The sequence below is a fragment of the Entelurus aequoreus genome, linkage group LG26 (genome assembly GCF_033978785.1).
Source record: "Entelurus aequoreus isolate RoL-2023_Sb linkage group LG26, RoL_Eaeq_v1.1, whole genome shotgun sequence".
NCBI classification, from domain to species: Eukaryota; Metazoa; Chordata; class Actinopteri; order Syngnathiformes; family Syngnathidae; genus Entelurus; species Entelurus aequoreus.
In genome coordinates, this window is record NC_084756.1 from 14,732,611 (window position 1) to 14,752,245 (window position 19,635).

Sequence of the window (19,635 nt, forward strand, 5' to 3'; positions counted from 1 at the left end):
GGTGCGGCTTATATATGGAGCAATCTGTATTTTCCCCTAAATTTAGCTGGGGCGGCTTATAGTCAGGTGCGGCTTATAGTCCGAAAATTACGGTATATCCTCTTGAAAATGAGAGTCGAGCATGCAAAATGGACATTTAAAGTGACTTTTATCTCCACGACAATACATCGGTGACACACTTAGCTACTGAGCTAACGTGATAGCATCGTTCTCAAATGAAGATAGAAACAAAATAAATAAACCCCTGACTGGAAGGATAGACAGAAGATCAACAATACTATTAAACCATGTATATGTAACTACACGGTTAATAATTCTCAGCCTGGTAAGGCTTAACAATGCTGTTGCTAACGACGCTAAGGCTAATTTAGCAACTTAGCAACCGGTGTTGTGCCTGAAACCTCACAGAACTATGCTAAAAACATTAGCACTCCACCTACGCCAGCCAGCCCTCATCTTCCCATCAACAGCCGTGCTCACCTGCGTTCCAGCGATCGACGGCGCGACGAAGGACTTCATCCGTGGGTTTGGCGGCAAGCATCGGCTAGGCGTAGTAAGTAGTCCTTGTTGTGTTGCTGTAAGTATTGTACTTAGCCGCTAATACACCGATCCATCCCACCTACAACGTTCTTCTTTGCAGCCTCCATTGTTCATTAAACAAATTGCAAAAGATTCACCAACACAGATGTCCACAATACTGTGGAATTTTGTTGAAGAAAACAAGAGGTTTCTGTATCGGGTCCGACGGGGTCCAACCACTTCCGTGGATTTTGTGATGTCACGCGCATAATACATATCCAAAGGAGTTTTTCAAGCGGAAGTGTGGCGGGAATTTTAAAATGTCACTTTATAAGTTAACCCGGCCGTATTGGCATGTGTTGCAATGTTAAGATGTCATCATTGATATATAAACTATCAGACTGCGTGGTCGCTAGTAGTGGCTTTCAGTAGGCCTTTAAAACAAATAAAATAAAAAAATATTTAAAAAATAATAATAAAAAAATATAAAGATAATAAAAAAATAAATACAAATAAAAACTAGAACAGCCAAATAGCTAAAACTAGTATGCATATATCTTAAAAAAGGCTTTTTTTTAAAAAAAAAAAGGGTTTTTAAGCCTTTTTTAAAAGCATCCACAGTCTGTGGTGCCCTCAGGTGGTCAGGGAGAGCAGAAAGCCCGGTCTCCCATTGTTCGTAGCTTTGTCCTCGGAGGTTGGAGGAGGTTAGCCTGTCCGGAGCGGAGGTGTCGTGTGGAGGATTTGGGGGTGAGTAGTTCTTGGAGGTAGAGGGGGGGCATTTCCATGGAGGCACTGGTGGGTTAGTAGGGAGACTTTGTATTCAATCCTGAGTGGAACAGGAAGCCAGTGAAGGGATTTGAGAGTTGGTGTGATATGGTCATATTTCCGCACTCTCATCAGGATCCTATTGTGTAAGTATTGCAGCTTCTGGATGTTCTTGCTGGGGATCCCCACAAGAAGTGTGTTGCAGTAGTCCAACCATTTTAATGCCTAAACACGCCCACACGCCTCTCCTCTCATCCCGCATCAAACAACTCTTCCCTCAAACACCACCTTCATCGCCACTGACCACAGAACTTTCCTCCACAAGGTCTTATCTTTGTCCATGTGATGTCAGATGGAACTAAAATGGAGCTGTTTGGCCACAATAGCCAGCAATATGTTTGGAGGAGAAAAGGTGAGGCCTTTAATCCCAGGAACACCATGCCTACCGTCAAGCATGGTGGTGGTAATTTTATGCTCTGGGCCTGTTTTGGAACTGCTGCTTTAAATGGGACAATGAAAAAGGAGGATTAGCTCCAAATTGTTCAGGACAAGCTAAAATCATCAGCCCGGAGGTTGGGCGCAGTTGGGTGTTCCAACAGGACAATGACCCCAAACACACCTCAAAAGTGGTAAAGGAATCAGGCTAGAATGAAGGTTTTAGAATGGCCTTCCCAAAGTCCTGACTTAAAGGTGTGGACAATGCTGAAGAAACAAGTCCATGTCAGAAAAGCAACACATTTAGCTGAACTGCAGCAATTTAGTGGTCAAGTGGTCAAGCAGAAGCTTGTGGATGGCTACCAAAACCGCCTTATTGCAGGTGAAGTGAAGTGAAGTGAATTACATTTATATAGCGCTTTTTCTCAAGTGACTCAAAGCGCTTTACATTGAGAAAGCCAATATGTAAGTTCCATTTAAACCAGTGTGGGTGGCACTGAGAGCAGGTGGGTAAAGTGTCTTGCCCAAGGACACAACGGCAGTGACTAGGATGGCGGAAGCGGGGATCGAACCTGCAACCCTCAAGTTCCTGGCACGGCTGCTCCACCAACCGAGCTATACCTAAGGTAAACTTGCCAAGGGACATGTAAGCAAATATTAACATTGCTGTATGTATAGTTGAGGTTTATACGGTGCTCAATACCGGGGTAGAGCGGAATATACGTTAGGTCAGGAAAAAAACACAGAGGCTATTTCATCCCAACAAGCCTGTTTCGCAGGTTTCTCTGCTCTTCAAATCCCCTGACGAGCAGGGAAACCTGCGAAACAGGCTTGTAGGGATGAAATAGCCTCTGCGTTTAACGCCTCTAACGTATATGTATATATATAGTTTGCTTTGGGCTGAGAGCAGGTATCTTGGCTGAAAAAGGTTGGTGACTATTGGTAGATACACACTTTCTGCACTTGCGTGGCCAACAATAACAATACGGCACTTTTCAGTCACTTGATTATAGCGAGACGCAAAAATTGTCCCTTTTAGTTAGCACTACTGTGGCCTCCATTCCTGGAAATGTTATTTCCATCCCGACTCATTTGCCGGGTGTCTCGCCGCAAAGTGAATTATCCGCCGTCACAGAAGCCATTCTCCTTTCCTAGCGTCGGAGAAAAGAGGAGGCTTAAAAAGTGTCCCCGTGACATCGGCGGCAGAGTGTTGACCAAGAAGGCACCTGAGAGGCGGAAATCACGTTCACCTTGCGTTGACCTCTCACTGGGCTCATAATTGCGTGCACTGTGCCTCGGGAGGCCATTAGCATACGCCTGTGGACAATGATGGATGACTCAGCGGTGATCCTCAATGATCACTTGGCATGTCTGCACTTCCCTTTCATGTGCATATGCATCCATTTATGATGAGGTAGAAATGAGATGTGTGTGCGTGCATTTATGTTGTAATATTATGTTGCACTCGCTATAAGAGCTGCATCTATTGACTGTATTAGTAATCGAGTCATGTGAAGTGAAGTGAATTATATTTATATAGCGCTTTTCTCTAGTGACTCAAAGATCTTTACATAGTGAAAGCCAATATGTAAGTTCCATTTAAAGCAGTGTGGGTGGCACTGGGCGCAGGTGGGTAAAGTGTCTTGCCCAAGGACACAACGGTAGTGACTAGGATGGCGGAAACGGGGATCGAACCTGGAACCCTCAGGTTGCTGGCACGGCCACTCTACCAACCGAGCTATATCGACCCCACATGTATTGATTAGTTTGTTTTATGATGAGTAATTTGATTTAATACACTTAGCTTAATTGCAAATTTTAGGGACAATACTTTAAAAAAAAAAGAATAATAATACAATTAAAAATAATAAATAAATATATATATATATATATATATATATATATATATATATATATATATATATATATATATATATATATATATATATATATACTGTAAATATATATATATATATATATATATATATATATATATATATATATATATATATATATATATATATATATATACATACTTAAATACATACATATATATGCATACATACAGTATATACTGTACATATATATACACATACATATATACACATATATAAGCATATACACATATATACACATACATATATATATACACACATACATACATACACATACTGTATATACACAGATACATATAAATGCATACATATATACACACATACAAATATATATATATATATATACACTGCATACATATACATACATACATATACTGTACATGTATACACATACTGTATGTATATATATATATATATATATATATATATGTATATATATATATATATATATATATATATACACATGTATACACAAATATATATATATATATATGTATATATATATATTTATATATATACATATATATATATATATATATATATATATATATATATATATATATATATATATATATATATATATATATATATATATATATATATGCACATTTATGTATTTATATACATACATAAACACACACACACACAAACACACAAACAATTAATACATATAAATATTCATATACTGTATATAATAAACACAAACTAGAAACATGCCCTCTGCCCTCTGACTGGCTTTTTAACACAATAACATTTCTTTGAAGTTGCATACCGTGTACAAAATGAGGGGGAAACTTATGAAATAAAACGCAGTGAAACAACAATTATAAACAAACATTATAATATATACTCTGATGGAGACTTTTCAGCTCAGGAAATATTGACTGTTTCCACAGCAACCACACTGTAAAACTATCAGCTTTGTGGATATGGGGGTGTGCATTTTTGATGGGGGGTAATAGATAGATAGATAGATAGATAGATAGATAGTACTTTATTATAGTCGTCTTAGATGTTCTTCAATCTATTCAAGCAGACTTATTATTGAACTTCCACAACATTTACGATGTGTTTTGATACCTCACATTTTGAAATGACCAAAGTCTTCCAGCTTTACAGAAGCCCAGGGTGGGCCAGGTGGATTGGCAAGACAGAAGAAGGGCACTGAGGCCACAAGACGTGTTTTTCCTCATATTGTCAGGATCCACCACTAAAGTCCCAAAGACCAACCTGTGGGTCGCGGATTGTGTCCTTTTTTTGGCTGTTCCACTAAATATAGCGACCCCCATCGATCTCTAGGACAAAAAATGTGTCATGTTGTGGAGGTCCCAACTCACCGACGGTGCCGGCTTCCCTCCCTTGGCGGTGCAGACCAGAGTGAAGTTCTGGGCCTGGTATCGACTAAACGGGGCCGGCGTGTTCTCCGCCACCACCGAGATGTTGTTTGGAGGAGCTGTGTAGACAAGCAGAGGCCGGGTTCATCACCGCCACTTTGCACAAGACATAAGCAAGAAACAGAATTTGGAAAGAGAGAACTAAGAAATGGATCTAAGTCCGAGTTTACGTTTTGCGAGGCCAGGACCGTATGTCCACACTCCCCACGCCTCATGTGAGTCAGATGAGGCTGATCAGGTAGAACATCTCATACATATCAGAACACCAGGCCTTCAGTCTCAGCCTCTCCCCGGAGAAAAGAAGAAAAGGTTGGGGTGAAAGGAAAAAAAAACGCGAGCAAGGAGGAGCAGGTAATGAATGGAAATCTCCCCGAGGCCTTCCCGAGAATATCTGCTTTTCAACATTCGGCGTCGGAGTCCCTGGCAAACAGAATGTGAATATTTCATACACAATCCAGTATCAAGCGCACCTTCTCACTGCACACACGCTCCCACAGTCCTGAGAATAAACACAAAGTATTCTTCCACACCGAGAAAGCCATGCCAAGCTTTGTTAAACCCGGGTTCAAACTTCCTCTACCAGTGCTGGTGTGGAGGGCTGCTTGAGCGTGGACATAAAGCCATGCCAAGCTTTGTTAAACCCGGGTTCAAACTTCCTCTACCAGTGCTGGTGTGGAGGGCTGCTTGAGCGTGGACATAAAGCCATGCCAAACGTTGTTAAACCCGGGTTCAAACTTCCTCTACCAGTGCTGGTGTGGAGGGCTGCTTGATCGTGGACATAAAGCCATGCCAAGCTTTGTTAAACCCGGGTTCAAACTTCCTCTACCAGTGCTGGTGTGGAGGGCTGCTTGAGCGTGGACATAAAGCCATGCCAAGCTTTGTTAAACCCGGGTTCAAACTTCCTCTACCAGTGCTGGTGTGGAGGGCTGCTTGAACGTGGACATACCAGCAACAGCTGCCATCCATTGAAGGTCCTGAGACCACAATGACCTGGATCAGTGAGAACCTTGGTAGACATACAGTACATATAATGATCACCTCTATTCACTTCTTCACGGGTGTTTTGTGCTTACCAAGTGCGTTGGCTACAAAAAAAGGGGCTAGAAAAACACTCACATTAAAACCTGAGGATGGAAACAACCTACTGATGTTGTTTTTATGACCTCCACAACTGAAGTACAGTGCAAATACACACAGCGCTTCACTTTTGACACATTTCCTTATGTTAGAGCAAGGGTGTCAAACTCATTTTAGCTCAGGGGCCGCATGAAGGAAAATCTATTCCCGGACTGGTAAAATCTTGGCGTGTTAAACTTCAAAATAAAGACAACTTCAGATTGTTTTCTTTGTCTCACTTTGGCCACAAAAGTACATTTTGAAAATGTACCTACTACAAATAATCCTCTTGGCAAAACACTTGAGGAAAAAAATGGTGCAGTTTCAAAAACATGAAGAACACGAGGAACTTAGACTTTGTCTCAGTGTTTTTACAAAGCCATTAAACCAGTGGTTCTTAACCTGGGTTTGATCGAACCATAGGGTTCGGTGAGTCGGCCTCAGGGGTTTGCAGACGTCAAGACACACCTGACTCAATAAAAACAAATAAAAACGTCTCCTTATTATGGATACCCCCAAAAAATGTTCCCTCTAATTTTCCATCTGATTTGCAGGTGTGTCATTTGTTGTGGGTTCATGCACTGTGTTGGTGTTGTTCTTTGAACAAGGTGATGCTCATGCACGCTACATTTTGTGCACCAGTAAAAAAAATATATAACTTTGTCTTCAATTCGAAATGTATTTATTTTTTTCCACTAAACAAGGGTTGGGTAAATGCACATATGAAACTGGTGGGGTTCGGTACCTCCAACAAGGTTAAGAACCACTGCATTCAACTTTAAACACATCCTCTTTAGCATGCCAACATTGGCAGTTTATTAAAAATGTTTGGAAACGCAACCGACTGTTTCCACAAACCGCCGCATCGGTGAAATCCGCAAACTGCCACAACACATTCATTTATCATGATTCAGATATTACAATTCTAATTAAACATGGTGTCAGTTATCAAAGCGACACCGCAGCTTTGTGATGTGGCTTTTGTGAACGGAGCCTGCTGGGACTTAAGACCTGGTTTTAATTCTTCTACCTTCTGTAGACTTTGTTCCGTGTCTATGTTCTCTTCTTTGTGTTCCTCAGACGTTTCATAGTGCCTTCTTAGATGATATTCTTTCATTAAAGCCAGACTTTCTCCACACAGGTTTGCCTTTTACCTCCGTGAACATGTACTCTGCCTCCCACCTGGCTTGAAACCCCCTGTTCTCACCCTCCACCTTCCCTTCAGCCATTATTGGGGAGGGGGTTGCTGAGAATTGAATGCTGATTAATAATAATGAAGCCGAGGCCCACTTGCGGATCTGCAGTCAGTTTGCGGGCTACCGTTGCATTGTGGGGAATGGAGTATTGGTGCGTGCAAAACAGCAGCAGACGGCTGTGGCCTGCGGGCCGGTTCTAATACTAATCAAATATCATCTCAGGGGCCAGACATAACTAATTTGCGGGCATATTTCAGCTCAGGGGCCACGTGGAGGAACATCTATCCCCACACGCCCCAAACTGGTAAAATTATGGCATTGAAACTTTTTAAATAAAGACAACTTCAGAATGTTTTCTTTGTCTTACTTTGGCCAAAAATAGAACCAACGCATTTTGAAAATGTACACATTACAAATGATCCTCCTGGCAAAACACTTCAACTTAGTTGAAAACTTTGAGGAAAAAAATGGTGCAGTTTCAAAAACAGCATGAAGAACACGAGGAACTTAGACTTTGTCTCAGTGTTTTTATAAAGTCATTAAACCTGTTTAATGGCTTTTAATGGTTAAAACGTCTCCGAGCGTTTCCTTAATCCGTCGCTCAGGGGACATCCGTAACTGCCACAACACATCCATTTATCACCATTCAATTATTACAGTTATAATATTGTCAAAACAATCATCAAAATGACGCCATAGCCAAAATGAAGGTAACATAACTACAAACTTGACCAATGTGAACACGCTAGATTTAAACATAAAATCAAATAGAACAAACAAATGCAGACAAACATTTTTAGTTACGTTGGCTTATATCCTTGCGATTTACCGTTTTGTTATTGAGTGGTTAATTTGCGTTGAAAAAAAGGTAGTCTGCCGCCATCTGCCGCCAGCCTCAACAGGAGCAGCTGATTGCTTGCACCTGCGCTGATTGGAGTAGCGGCAGCCAATCAGAGGGCGCTTAAAGTCAGCTCATCTTTAAACACTGTCATGTGTGACGCGGGTTACACTGGAATTGCTATTGCGACACCCAGTGGACACATTTAAGACAGCAGTTTCTTTCGTTGAAAAATTGCAGCTAATTTTCATACCTCGCAAACTCTTTTTGCGGATTAAACCTGTCCGTACGTTTGACACCCCTGGTCTAAATCAACAATATGATTTGCCCGAGTGGCAGGACAAGAATGCTATTGATTATGTCAGACCCGTTACTTCAGATCAGTGAGGAATCAGAAGACAAAAGCTCCACGAGAAGGTCCTGTTCTGCCATCTTCAAACGTTCACACACAAAGACAAGAACCCTACTAGTGTAAGAGGTCAAAGTTTAGTCAGTGATTACTCGTTATTATTATCGTCAGAATAATTGTAGGTAAGTTATCGCAAAACTTTCTGTTCCCATGAGTTCCCGGCGAGGAGACAAAAGCTGTCTTTGATCTTACCAAGCAATAGGCGTGTAAAACTCCACGGTGTACGATGGGAAGCGACATGAAGGTGTCGGTTTCTTTGGTCTATTGTGATCCACAGGAAGATCTTGTCTTGACCCGAGATCTACAAAGCGGAGAGGAAGCAGGACCTGACGCAAGCTCCAGGCATCTTTTCTTTGAACTGTTTTGTGACCGAGTGCAACAGCTTTTTACGACCCCATCTCCCCTCAGAAACAGCTGTTGCTATGTAATCAGGGAAAGTCCAAATAAAAGAGGAGGCGTGCAACCATTTCGTCAGAGCGTGGTGGAAGACTGTACAAGAGTACAGCCCAGGTGTCTCTCCTCATGAGCTACGTTGAATCCTGTCTCTGTTTAATTCCTTGCTTCTTGTCTGTTTAATAGATGTCATCTGTGTTTGAAGCCGACAAGTATCACTAATCATGTTTATCAGATGCAAAGACTTGGTAGATGAGTGTTTCTATGGCTCATTGTGCACAGCCATGAAGAGCATCCCTGCACATCAGTCAAGCTTAATCCTTTCCCCCAAATTCCAATCAATATGTGAAGAAGGCGTGGAGGGTAACGGCAGAAATAGTCATTCGCAGCCACGCTTTAAGGCCAGCGAGATAACGGGAAAGGTCAACTCGGCAGCTTTTCTGCGTGTGGCTTTAATGTGTAAATCTATCAAGCGCTCTTAAACAGACATGTCACGGCAATTAATTGATTAAAGGCAGGTGAGCTTTAGCCGCTGGCCCCCATGCCTCTGTGCTTCCACACCTCTTAATTGTGTATTGATGGGATTCATATGCTTGTAAATTAACCTCAGGACACTCCATTAGCTTTTCTGACAAGTCTGTCCCGACCCGCCACACCTCAACTTGTCCGAGCGCTCAAAGGGAGTCCACGTTGTGGGGCGCCGACACGCGTTTCCTGGGAAGCTGACGTCTAAACGGAACATTTACAGGTGGAACTGGAATGTGGCGCAAAGGTTAGTTTATTGCAGCAATTAGCTCTACCAGCTGATATATCATATAATAAGCTTTTACAGCTTATGAAAACCTTGAAATGTGGGGTTTTCAAACACGGCGAGCCACAGGTGTTAAACTCAAGGGTGGGCCAGATCTGGCCCGCCACTTCATTTTATATGACTTGAAAATATTATGCGTTAATAAAAACGTGTGTATTGCACAGGAAGTCCTTCATACCGACAGCCATCAGACTGTATAATGCATATGTTCCTTTTGACTGTACATGTACTATAAATGTATAATGTATTTATATTATTCACATGTGAATAATTCTGTATAATAGACTGTATTTGTATTATTCACATGTGAATAATTCTGTATAATAGACTGTATTTATATTATTCACATGTGAATAATGCTGTATAATAGACTGTATTTATATTATTCACATGTGAATAATGCTGTATAATATACTGTATTTATGTTATTCACATGTGAATAATGCTGTATAATAGACTGCATTTATATTATTCACATGTGAATAATGCTGTATAATATACTGTATTTATGTTATTCACATGTGAATAATGCTGTATAATAGACTGTATTTATATTATTCACATGTGAATAATGCTGTATAATAGACTGTATTTATATTATTCACATGTGAATAATGCTGTATAATAGACTGTATTTATATTATTCACATGTGAATAATGCTGTATAATATACTGTATTTATGTTATTCACATGTGAATAATGCTGTATAATAGACTGTATTTATATTATTCACATGTGAAGAATGCTGTATAATATTATTTATTTATATTATTCACATGAAAATAATGCTGTATAATAGACTGTATTTATGTTATTCACATGTGAATAATGCTGTATAATAGACTGTATTTATGTTATTCACATGTGAATAATGCTGTTTAATAGACTGTATTTATATTATTCACATGTGAATAATGCTGTATAATAGACTGTATTTATATTATTCACATGTGAATAATGCTGTATAATAGACTGTATTTATATTATTCACATGTGAATAATGCTGTATAATATACTGTATTTATGTTATTCACATGTGAATAATGCTGTATAATAGACTGTATTTATATTATTCACATGTGAATAATGCTGTATAATATTATTTATTTATATTATTCACATGAAAATAATGCTGTATAATAGACTGTATTTATGTTATTCACATGTGAATAATGCTGTATAATAGACTGTATTTATATTATTCACATGTGAATAATGCTGTATAATAGACTGTATTTATATTATTCACATGTGAATAATGCTGTATAATAGACTGCATTTATATTATTCACATGTGAATAATGCTGTATAATATACTGTATTTATGTTATTCACATGTGAATAATGCTGTATAATAGACTGTATTTATATTATTCACATGTGAATAATGCTGTATAATATACTGTATTTATGTTATTCACATGTGAATAATGCTGTATAATAGACTGTATTTATATTATTCACATGTGAATAATGCTGTATAATATACTGTATTTATGTTATTCATATGTGAATAATGCTGTATAATAGACTGTATTTATATTATTCACATGTGAAGAATGCTGTATAATATTATTTATTTATATTATTCACATGAAAATAATGCTGTATAATAGACTGTATTTATGCTATTCACATGTGAATAATGCTGTATAATAGACTGTATTTATGTTATTCACATGTGAATAATGCTGTTTAATAGACTGTATTTATATTATTCACATGTGAATAATGCTGTATAATAGACTGTATTTATATTATTCACATGTGAATAATGCTGTATAATAGACTGTATTTATATTATTCACATGTGAATAATGCTGTATAATATACTGTATTTATGTTATTCACATGTGAATAATGCTGTATAATAGACTGTATTTATATTATTCACATGTGAATAATGCTGTATAATATTATTTATTTATATTATTCACATGAAAATAATGCTGTATAATAGACTGTATTTATGTTATTCACATGTGAATAATGCTGTATAATAGACTGTATTTATATTATTCACATGTGAATAATGCTGTATAATAGACTGTTTTTATATTATTCACATGTGAATAATGCTGTATAATAGACTGCATTTATATTATTCACATGTGAATAATGCTGTATAATATACTGTATTTATGTTATTCACATGTGAATAATGCTGTATAATAGACTGTATTTATATTATTCACATGTGAATAATGCTGTATAATAGACTGTATTTATATTATTCACATGTGAATAATGCTGTATAATAGACTGTATTTATATTACTCACATGAAAATAATGCTGTATAATAGACTGTATTTATGTTATTCTCATGTGAATAATGCTGTATAATAGACTGTATTTATATTATTCACATGTGAATAATGCTGTATGATGTACTGTATTTATGTTATTCACATGTGAATAATGCTGTAAAATAGACTGTATTTATATTATTCACATGTGAATAATGCTGTATAATAGACTGTATTTATATCATTGACATGTGAATAATGCTGTATAATAGACTGTATTTATAGTATTAACATGTGAATAATGCTGTATAATAGACTGTATTTATATTATTCACATGTGAATAATGCTGTATAATATACTGTATTTATATTATTCACATGTAAATAATGCTGTATAATAGACTGCATTTATATTATTCACATGTGAATAATGCTGTATAATATACTGTATTTATGTTATTCACATGTGAATAATGCTGTATAATAGACTGTATTTATATTATTCACATGTGAATAATGCTGTATAATAGACTGTATTTATATTAATCACATGTGAATAATGCTGTATAATAGACTGTATTTATATTACTCACATGAAAATAATGCTGTATAATAGACTGTATTTATGTTATTCTCATGTGAATAATGCTGTATAATAGACTGTATTTATATTATTCACATGTGAATAATGCTGTATGATGTACTGTATTTATGTTATTCACATGTGAATAATGCTGTATAATAGACTGTATTTATATTATCCACATGTGAATAATGCTGTATAATAGACTGTATTTATATTATTCACATGTGAATAATTCTGTATAATAGACTGTATTTATATTATCCACATGTGAATAATGCTGTATAATAGACTGTATTTATATCATACACATGTGAATAATGCTGTATAATAGACTGTATTTATATTATTCACATGTGAATAATGCTGTATAATAGACTGTATTTATATTATTCACATGTGAATAATGCTGTATAATAGACTGTATTTATATTATTCACATGTGAATAATGCTGTATAATAGACTGTATTTATATTATTCACATGTGAATAATGCTGTATAATAGACTGTATTTATATTATTCACATGTGAATAATGCTGTATAATAGACTGTATTTATATTATTCACATGTGAATAATGCTGTATAATAGACTGTATTTATATTATTCACATGTAAAAAATACGTAAATGTTTATTGTCTATTGTGAGCAAACTGTGGTGCTGAATTCCCCCCAGGGATCAATAAAGTACTTTCTATTCTATTGTATTCTATTCTTAACCTTTTAAACTTTAATTGCATCCGATTATCAAAAATTATCATACATTCCGAAAACATGGCCAGAGACAGGAGCAGACCCAACAAAGCAACTAACTCTGGGCCAGTGTCCAGTCCACATGGAAGCGTCTAAGGAGACCGAGGTGTCCGATACCTGCTCATTCATGTAAATTAAAGGATCATAAATAATTCATGTTCTCATGTGTCCAAGGATGCATTTCCAGATTTTACATCCAACAAAAAAAAAATAACAATAGATTTTGTGACAATAAAAAATATCAATGTAATCATTGTAGTATCGACTAGATACGGCACTTGTACTTGGTATCATTACGGTCTATGTCTGTGTAGATCCAACCATTTGTTTACATTGAAGAGTGCTAGCTGGCTGTTAGCAGTTAGCTATTGTATCCTCCTATGCTGCGTAGTGAAGCATGTTTAGCTATTCCTCGTCCTGCAGTGATAATGCTACTTGTGAGAAACGTACTTTATTTGTCACCATGGAGATGAGGACTAGTGATTGAGAAGTAGCTAAAACACTGCCGACTGCAGATGGATGTTAGCCGCTGGCCGTAATGTCCGTATACAAAAAAAAAGTACTGGTATTATTCAGAGGCTAAGGAGCCCCTAAAGAGACATGGGGAATTATTTTTTTTAGATATGTATCTTGTGCGCACAAGAAACTTTTTATAAAAATAATAATAATAATAATAATATATATATTTTTTTTTTAATAAAAAGCTTCTCGTGCACACGAAATACATGTCTTAAAAAAATAAATAAAAAAATTCCCCCATGTCCCTTTAGGGGCTCGGTAAGAGGCCGTATAATATGGTCTTACTTCTTTAGTACCGTGGTACTTTATTAGTAGTTTTGATCAAACAATTGTATGTAATAAAAGAGAATTAGGAACTAATTCTTGTGTTGATATTGTTAAACAATCAATAGCGCTTACCACGAATTGAAAAATTCTCAGTTGATACATGTGATCAGTATCGGTTTTGGTATCGGCCGATCTCATTCATGGATGATTGATCAGAATCGGGACCATAAAACTCGAATCCAAACATTCACATACTACTTTTTTTGTCCAAATGAAAATCAATAGTTATGTGTGCGGGAATGGAACATATTCAGTAATTAATATCCTATTCTGCTTTTTGGTGGCCTTTAAAGAGCTTCAAGCAGACATTTTACACTCAGAGAAGAGATCATCTCGTGAATCCATCATCATCATTTGAAGTGTTCAATTGAAAGCTCGATGGTTAAGCGCTGACAAGTACCTTCGCAAGAGCGCCAACAATCAGAGTTCTTCACTTGTCTGCAATAAATAATTGATGGCGACCACTCTGGGTTGTCGTCACGCCAAGCCAAAGACAAATCTGACGCGATTAAAAGTCAAACGGCCGTGCAAACGCACACAGATTCTGCCAAGGACTCGGGCGTCCATTTACTGTAGTATACTGTAAAAACGACCTCCAATTTTACAGTAACATTTTGGGGAATAAAAACGGTTACAGTAACATATTGTAAAAACTACCATAAATCTTACAGTAATATTATGGCAACTAAACTGACATTTTTTAGCATAAAAACAGTGTTACTGTTTGTCCTTTAAAAAAAAACCATTATATTTTACAGTAAAATTCTGGTGACTGACTTACCAGATTTACTGTAAAATCCAAGGCTGTTTTAACGGTGCAATAATGTAAATGGAAAAACGGTACCGCAGTTTTTTTACGGTAAAAAACTGGCAGCTCCATTGCCAGAATTAAAGAAACAGTCATGTACAGTAATATGTTAAAAAAAAATACCAACATTTTACAGTAAAATTCTGACGACTGAATTGCCATTTTTGTCTCGTTAAAAAACAGTGCTACTGTTTGTCCATTTGCATTAGTATTTGGTAAAAACTACCATCATTTTTACAGCAAAAATTTCGGCAACGTAACTTTCCCTTTTTCATAAAAAAACAGTAATAATGTTTGTCCATTGTCCGAAATATGTTGTAAAAAAAAAACCCCACTATATTTTACAGTAAAATTCTGGTGACTGAGTTCCCATGTTTTACTGTAAAATCTACAGCTGTTTTTACGGTGTAATAATGTAAATGGAAAGCTCCGTTGCCACAATTAAAGAACAGTCATTTACAGTAAAATGTTGAAAAAACTACCATACATTATACAGTAAAATTCTGGTGAATATAAACGGACATTTTTTCCGGAAAAAAAAAACAGTGGTACTGTTTGTCCATTTACATTAACATATTGTAAAAACTACCATAAATCTTACAGTAACATTTTGGCAACTAAACTGCCATTTTTTTAACATAAAAAACAGTGTTACTGTTTGTACTTTTAAAAAAACAACATTATATTATACAGAAAAATTCTGGTGACTGACTTACCAGATTTACTGTAAAATCTAAGGCTGTTTTTACGGTGTGATAATGTAAATGGAAAAACGATACCGCAGTTTTTTTACGGTAAAAAACTGGCAGCTCCATTTCCAGAATTAAAGAAACAGTCATGTACAGTAATATGTTAAAAAAAAATACCAACATTTTACAGTAAAATTCTGACGACAAAATTGCCATTTTTGTCTCGTTAAAAATCAGTGCTACTGTTTGTCCATTTGCATTAGTATTTGGTAAAAACTACCATCATTTTTACAGCAAAAATGTCGGCAACGTAACTTTCCCTTTTTCATAAAAAAACAGTAATAATGTTTGTCCATTGTCCGAAATATGTTGTAAAAAAAAACCCCCACTATATTTTACAGTAAAATTCTGGTGACTGAGTTCCCAGGTTTTACTGTAAAATCTACAGCTGTTTTTACGGTGCAATAATGTAAATGGAAAAACGGTACCACAGTTTTTTACGGTAAGAACTGGCAGCTCCGTTGCCACAATCAAAGAACAGTCATTTACAGTAAAATGTTGAAAAAACTACCACACATTTTGCAGTAAAATTCTGACAACTAAATTGCCATTTTTGTCTCGTTAAAAAACAGTGCTACTGTTTGTCCATTTACATTAGTATTTGGTAAAAACTACCATAATTTTTACAGCAAAAATTTCGGCAACGTAACTTTCCCTTTTTCATAAAAAAAGAGTAATAATGTTTGTCCATTGTCCGAAATATGTTGTAAAAAAAAAAAACCCCACTATATTTTACAGTAAAATTCTGGTGACTGAGTTTTTAGGTTTTACTGTAAAATCTACAGCTGTTTTTACGGTGTAATAATGTAAATGGAAAAACGGTACCACAGTTTTTTACGGTAAGAACTGGCAGCTCCGTTGCCACAATTAAAGAACAGTATTTTACAGTAAAATGTTGAAAAAACTACCATAAACTTTACAGTAAAATTCTGGTGAATAAAAACTGACATTTTTTTCCCGAAAAAAAAAACGGTGGTACTGTTTGTCCATTTACAGTAACATATTGTAAAAACTACCATACATCTTACAGTAATATTTTGGCAACTAAACTGACATTTTTTTAGCATAAAAAACAGTGTTACTGTTTGTCCTTTAAAAAAAACAACATATTTTACAGTAAAATTCTGGTGACTGAATTACCAGATTTACTGTAAAATCTACGGCTGTTTTTACGGTGTGATAATGTAAATGGAAAAACGGTACCACATTTTTTTTTTTACGGTAAAGAACTGGCAGCTCCGTTGCCATAATTAAAGAAACAGTCATTTACAGTAAAATTTTGAAAAAACTACCACACATTTTGCAGTAAAATTCTGACAACTAAATTGACATTTTTGTCTCGTTAAAAAACAGTGCTACTGTTTGTCCATTTACATTAGTATTTGGTAAAAACTACCATAATTTTTACAGCAAAAATTTCGGCAACGTAACTTTCCCTTTTTCATAAAAAAACAGTAATAATGTTTGTCCATTGTCCGAAATATGTTGTAAAAAAAAACAACCACTATATTTTACAGTAAAATTCTGGTGACTGAGTTCCCAGGTTTTACTGTAAAATCTACAGCTGTTTTTACGGTGTAATAATGTAAATGGAAAGCTCCGTTGCCACAATTAAAGAACAGTCATTTACAGTAAAATGTTGAAAACAACTACCATACATTTTACAGTAAAATTCTGGTGAATAAAAACTGACATTTTTTTCCCGAAAAAAAAAACGGTGGTACTCTTTGTCCATTTACAGTAACATATTGTAAAAACTACCATAAATCTTTCAGTAAAATTTTGGCAACTAAACTGCCATTGTTTAGCATAAAAACAGTGTTACTGTTTGTACTTTAAAAAAAAAACATTATATTTTACAGTAAAATTCTGGTGACTGAATTACCAGATTTACTGTAAAATCTACGGTTGTTTTTACGGTGTGATAATGTAAATGGAAAAACGGTACCACATTTTTTTTTTTTACGGTAAAGAACTGGCAGCTCCATTGCCATAATTAAAGAAACAGTCATTTACAGTAAAATTTAGAAAAAACTACCACACATTTTGCAGTAAAATTCTGACGACAAAATTGACATTTTTGTCTCGTTAAAAAACAGTGCTACTGTTTGTCCATTTACATTAGTATTTGGTAAAAACTACCATCATTTTTACAGTAAAATTTGGGCGACGTAACTTTCCTTTTCCGTAAAAATACAGTAGTAATGTTTGTTCATTTACCCAAATATGTTGTAAAAAAAAAAAAAACACTGTATTTTACAGTAAAATTCTGGTGACTGAGTTCTTAGGTTTTACTGTAAAATCTACAGCTGTTTTTACGGTGTAATAATGTAAATGGAAAAACGGTACCGCAGTTTTTTACGCTAAAGAACTGGCAGCTTGGTTCCACAATTAAAGAAACAGTCATTTACAGTAAAATGTTGAAAAAACTACCATACATTTTACAGTAAAATTCTGGTGAATAAAAACTGACATTTTTTTCCCGAAAAAAAAAACGATGGTACTGTTTGTCCATTTACAGTAACATATTGTAAAAACTACCATAAATCTTTCAGTAAAATTTTGGCAACAAAACTGCCATTCTTTTATCATAAAAAACAGTGTTACTGTTTGTCATTTAAAAAAAACAACATTATATTTTACAGTAAACTTCTGGTGACTGAATTACCAGATTTACTGTAAAATCTATGACTGTTTTTACGGTGTGATAATGTAAAGGAAAAAACGGAATTACATTTTTTTTTACGGTAAAGAACTGGCAGCTCCGTTGCCAGAATTAAAGAAACAGTCATTTACAGTAAAATGTTGAAAAAACTACCATACATTTTAAAGTAAAATTCTGACGGCTAAATTGCCATTTTTGTCTCGTTAAAAAACAGTGTTACTGTTTGTCCATTTGCATTAGTATTTGGTAAAAACTACCATCATTTTTACAGTAAAATTCCGGCAACATAACTTTCCCTTTTTCATAAAAAAACAGTAATAATTTTTGTCCATTGTCCGAAATATGTTGTAAAAAAAAAACCCCCACTATATTTTACAGTAAAATTCTGGTGACTGAGTTCCCAGGTTTTACTGTAAAATCTACAGCTGTTTTTACGGTGTAATAATGTAAATGGAAAGCTCCGTTGCCACAATTAAAGAACAGTCATTTACAGTAAAATGTTGAAAACAACTACCATACATTTTACAGTAAAATTCTGGTGAATAAAAACTGACATTTTTTTCCCGAAAAAAAAAACGGTGGTACTCTTTGTCCATTTACAGTAACATATTGTAAAAACTACCATAAATCTTTCAGTAAAATTTTGGCAACTAAACTGCCATTGTTTAGCATAAAAACAGTGTTACTGTTTGTACTTAAAAAAAAAAAACATTATATTTTACAGTAAAATTCTGGTGACTGAATTACCAGATTTACTGTAAAATCTACGGTTGTTTTTACGGTGTGATAATGTAAATGGAAAACGGTACCACATTATTTTTTTTTACGGTAAAGAACTGGCAGCTCCATTGCCATAATTAAAGAAACAGTCATTTACAGTAAAATTTAGAAAAAACTACCACACATTTTGCAGTAAAATTCTGACGACTAAATTGACATTTTTGTCTCGTTAAAAAACAGTGCTACTGTTTGTCCATTTACATTAGTATTTGGTAAAAACTACCATCATTTTTACAGTAAAATTTGGGCGACGTAACTTTCCTTTTCCGTAAAAATACAGTAGTAATGTTTGTTCATTTACCCAAATATGTTGTAAAAAAAAACAAAAACACTGTATTTTACAGTAAAATTCTGGTGACTGAGTTCTTAGGTTTTACTGTAAAATCTACAGCTGTTTTTACGGTGTAATAATGTAAATGGAAAAACGGTAC

General features: G+C 35.4%; 1 protein-coding gene across 3 annotated transcripts in view; it reads right to left on the reverse strand.

Moving 5' to 3' along the window:
- igsf21a (immunoglobin superfamily, member 21a) overlaps positions 1 to 19,635 on the reverse strand; it is a 490,857-nt gene that overhangs the window by 111,179 nt on the left and 360,043 nt on the right. For all 3 annotated transcript variants that reach the window (XM_062038249.1, XM_062038250.1, XM_062038248.1), the window contains exon 5: positions 4,952 to 5,067. In XM_062038249.1, the coding sequence (XP_061894233.1) occupies positions 4,952 to 5,067 (116 nt within the window). The remainder of the gene's footprint in view (positions 1 to 4,951; positions 5,068 to 19,635) is intronic.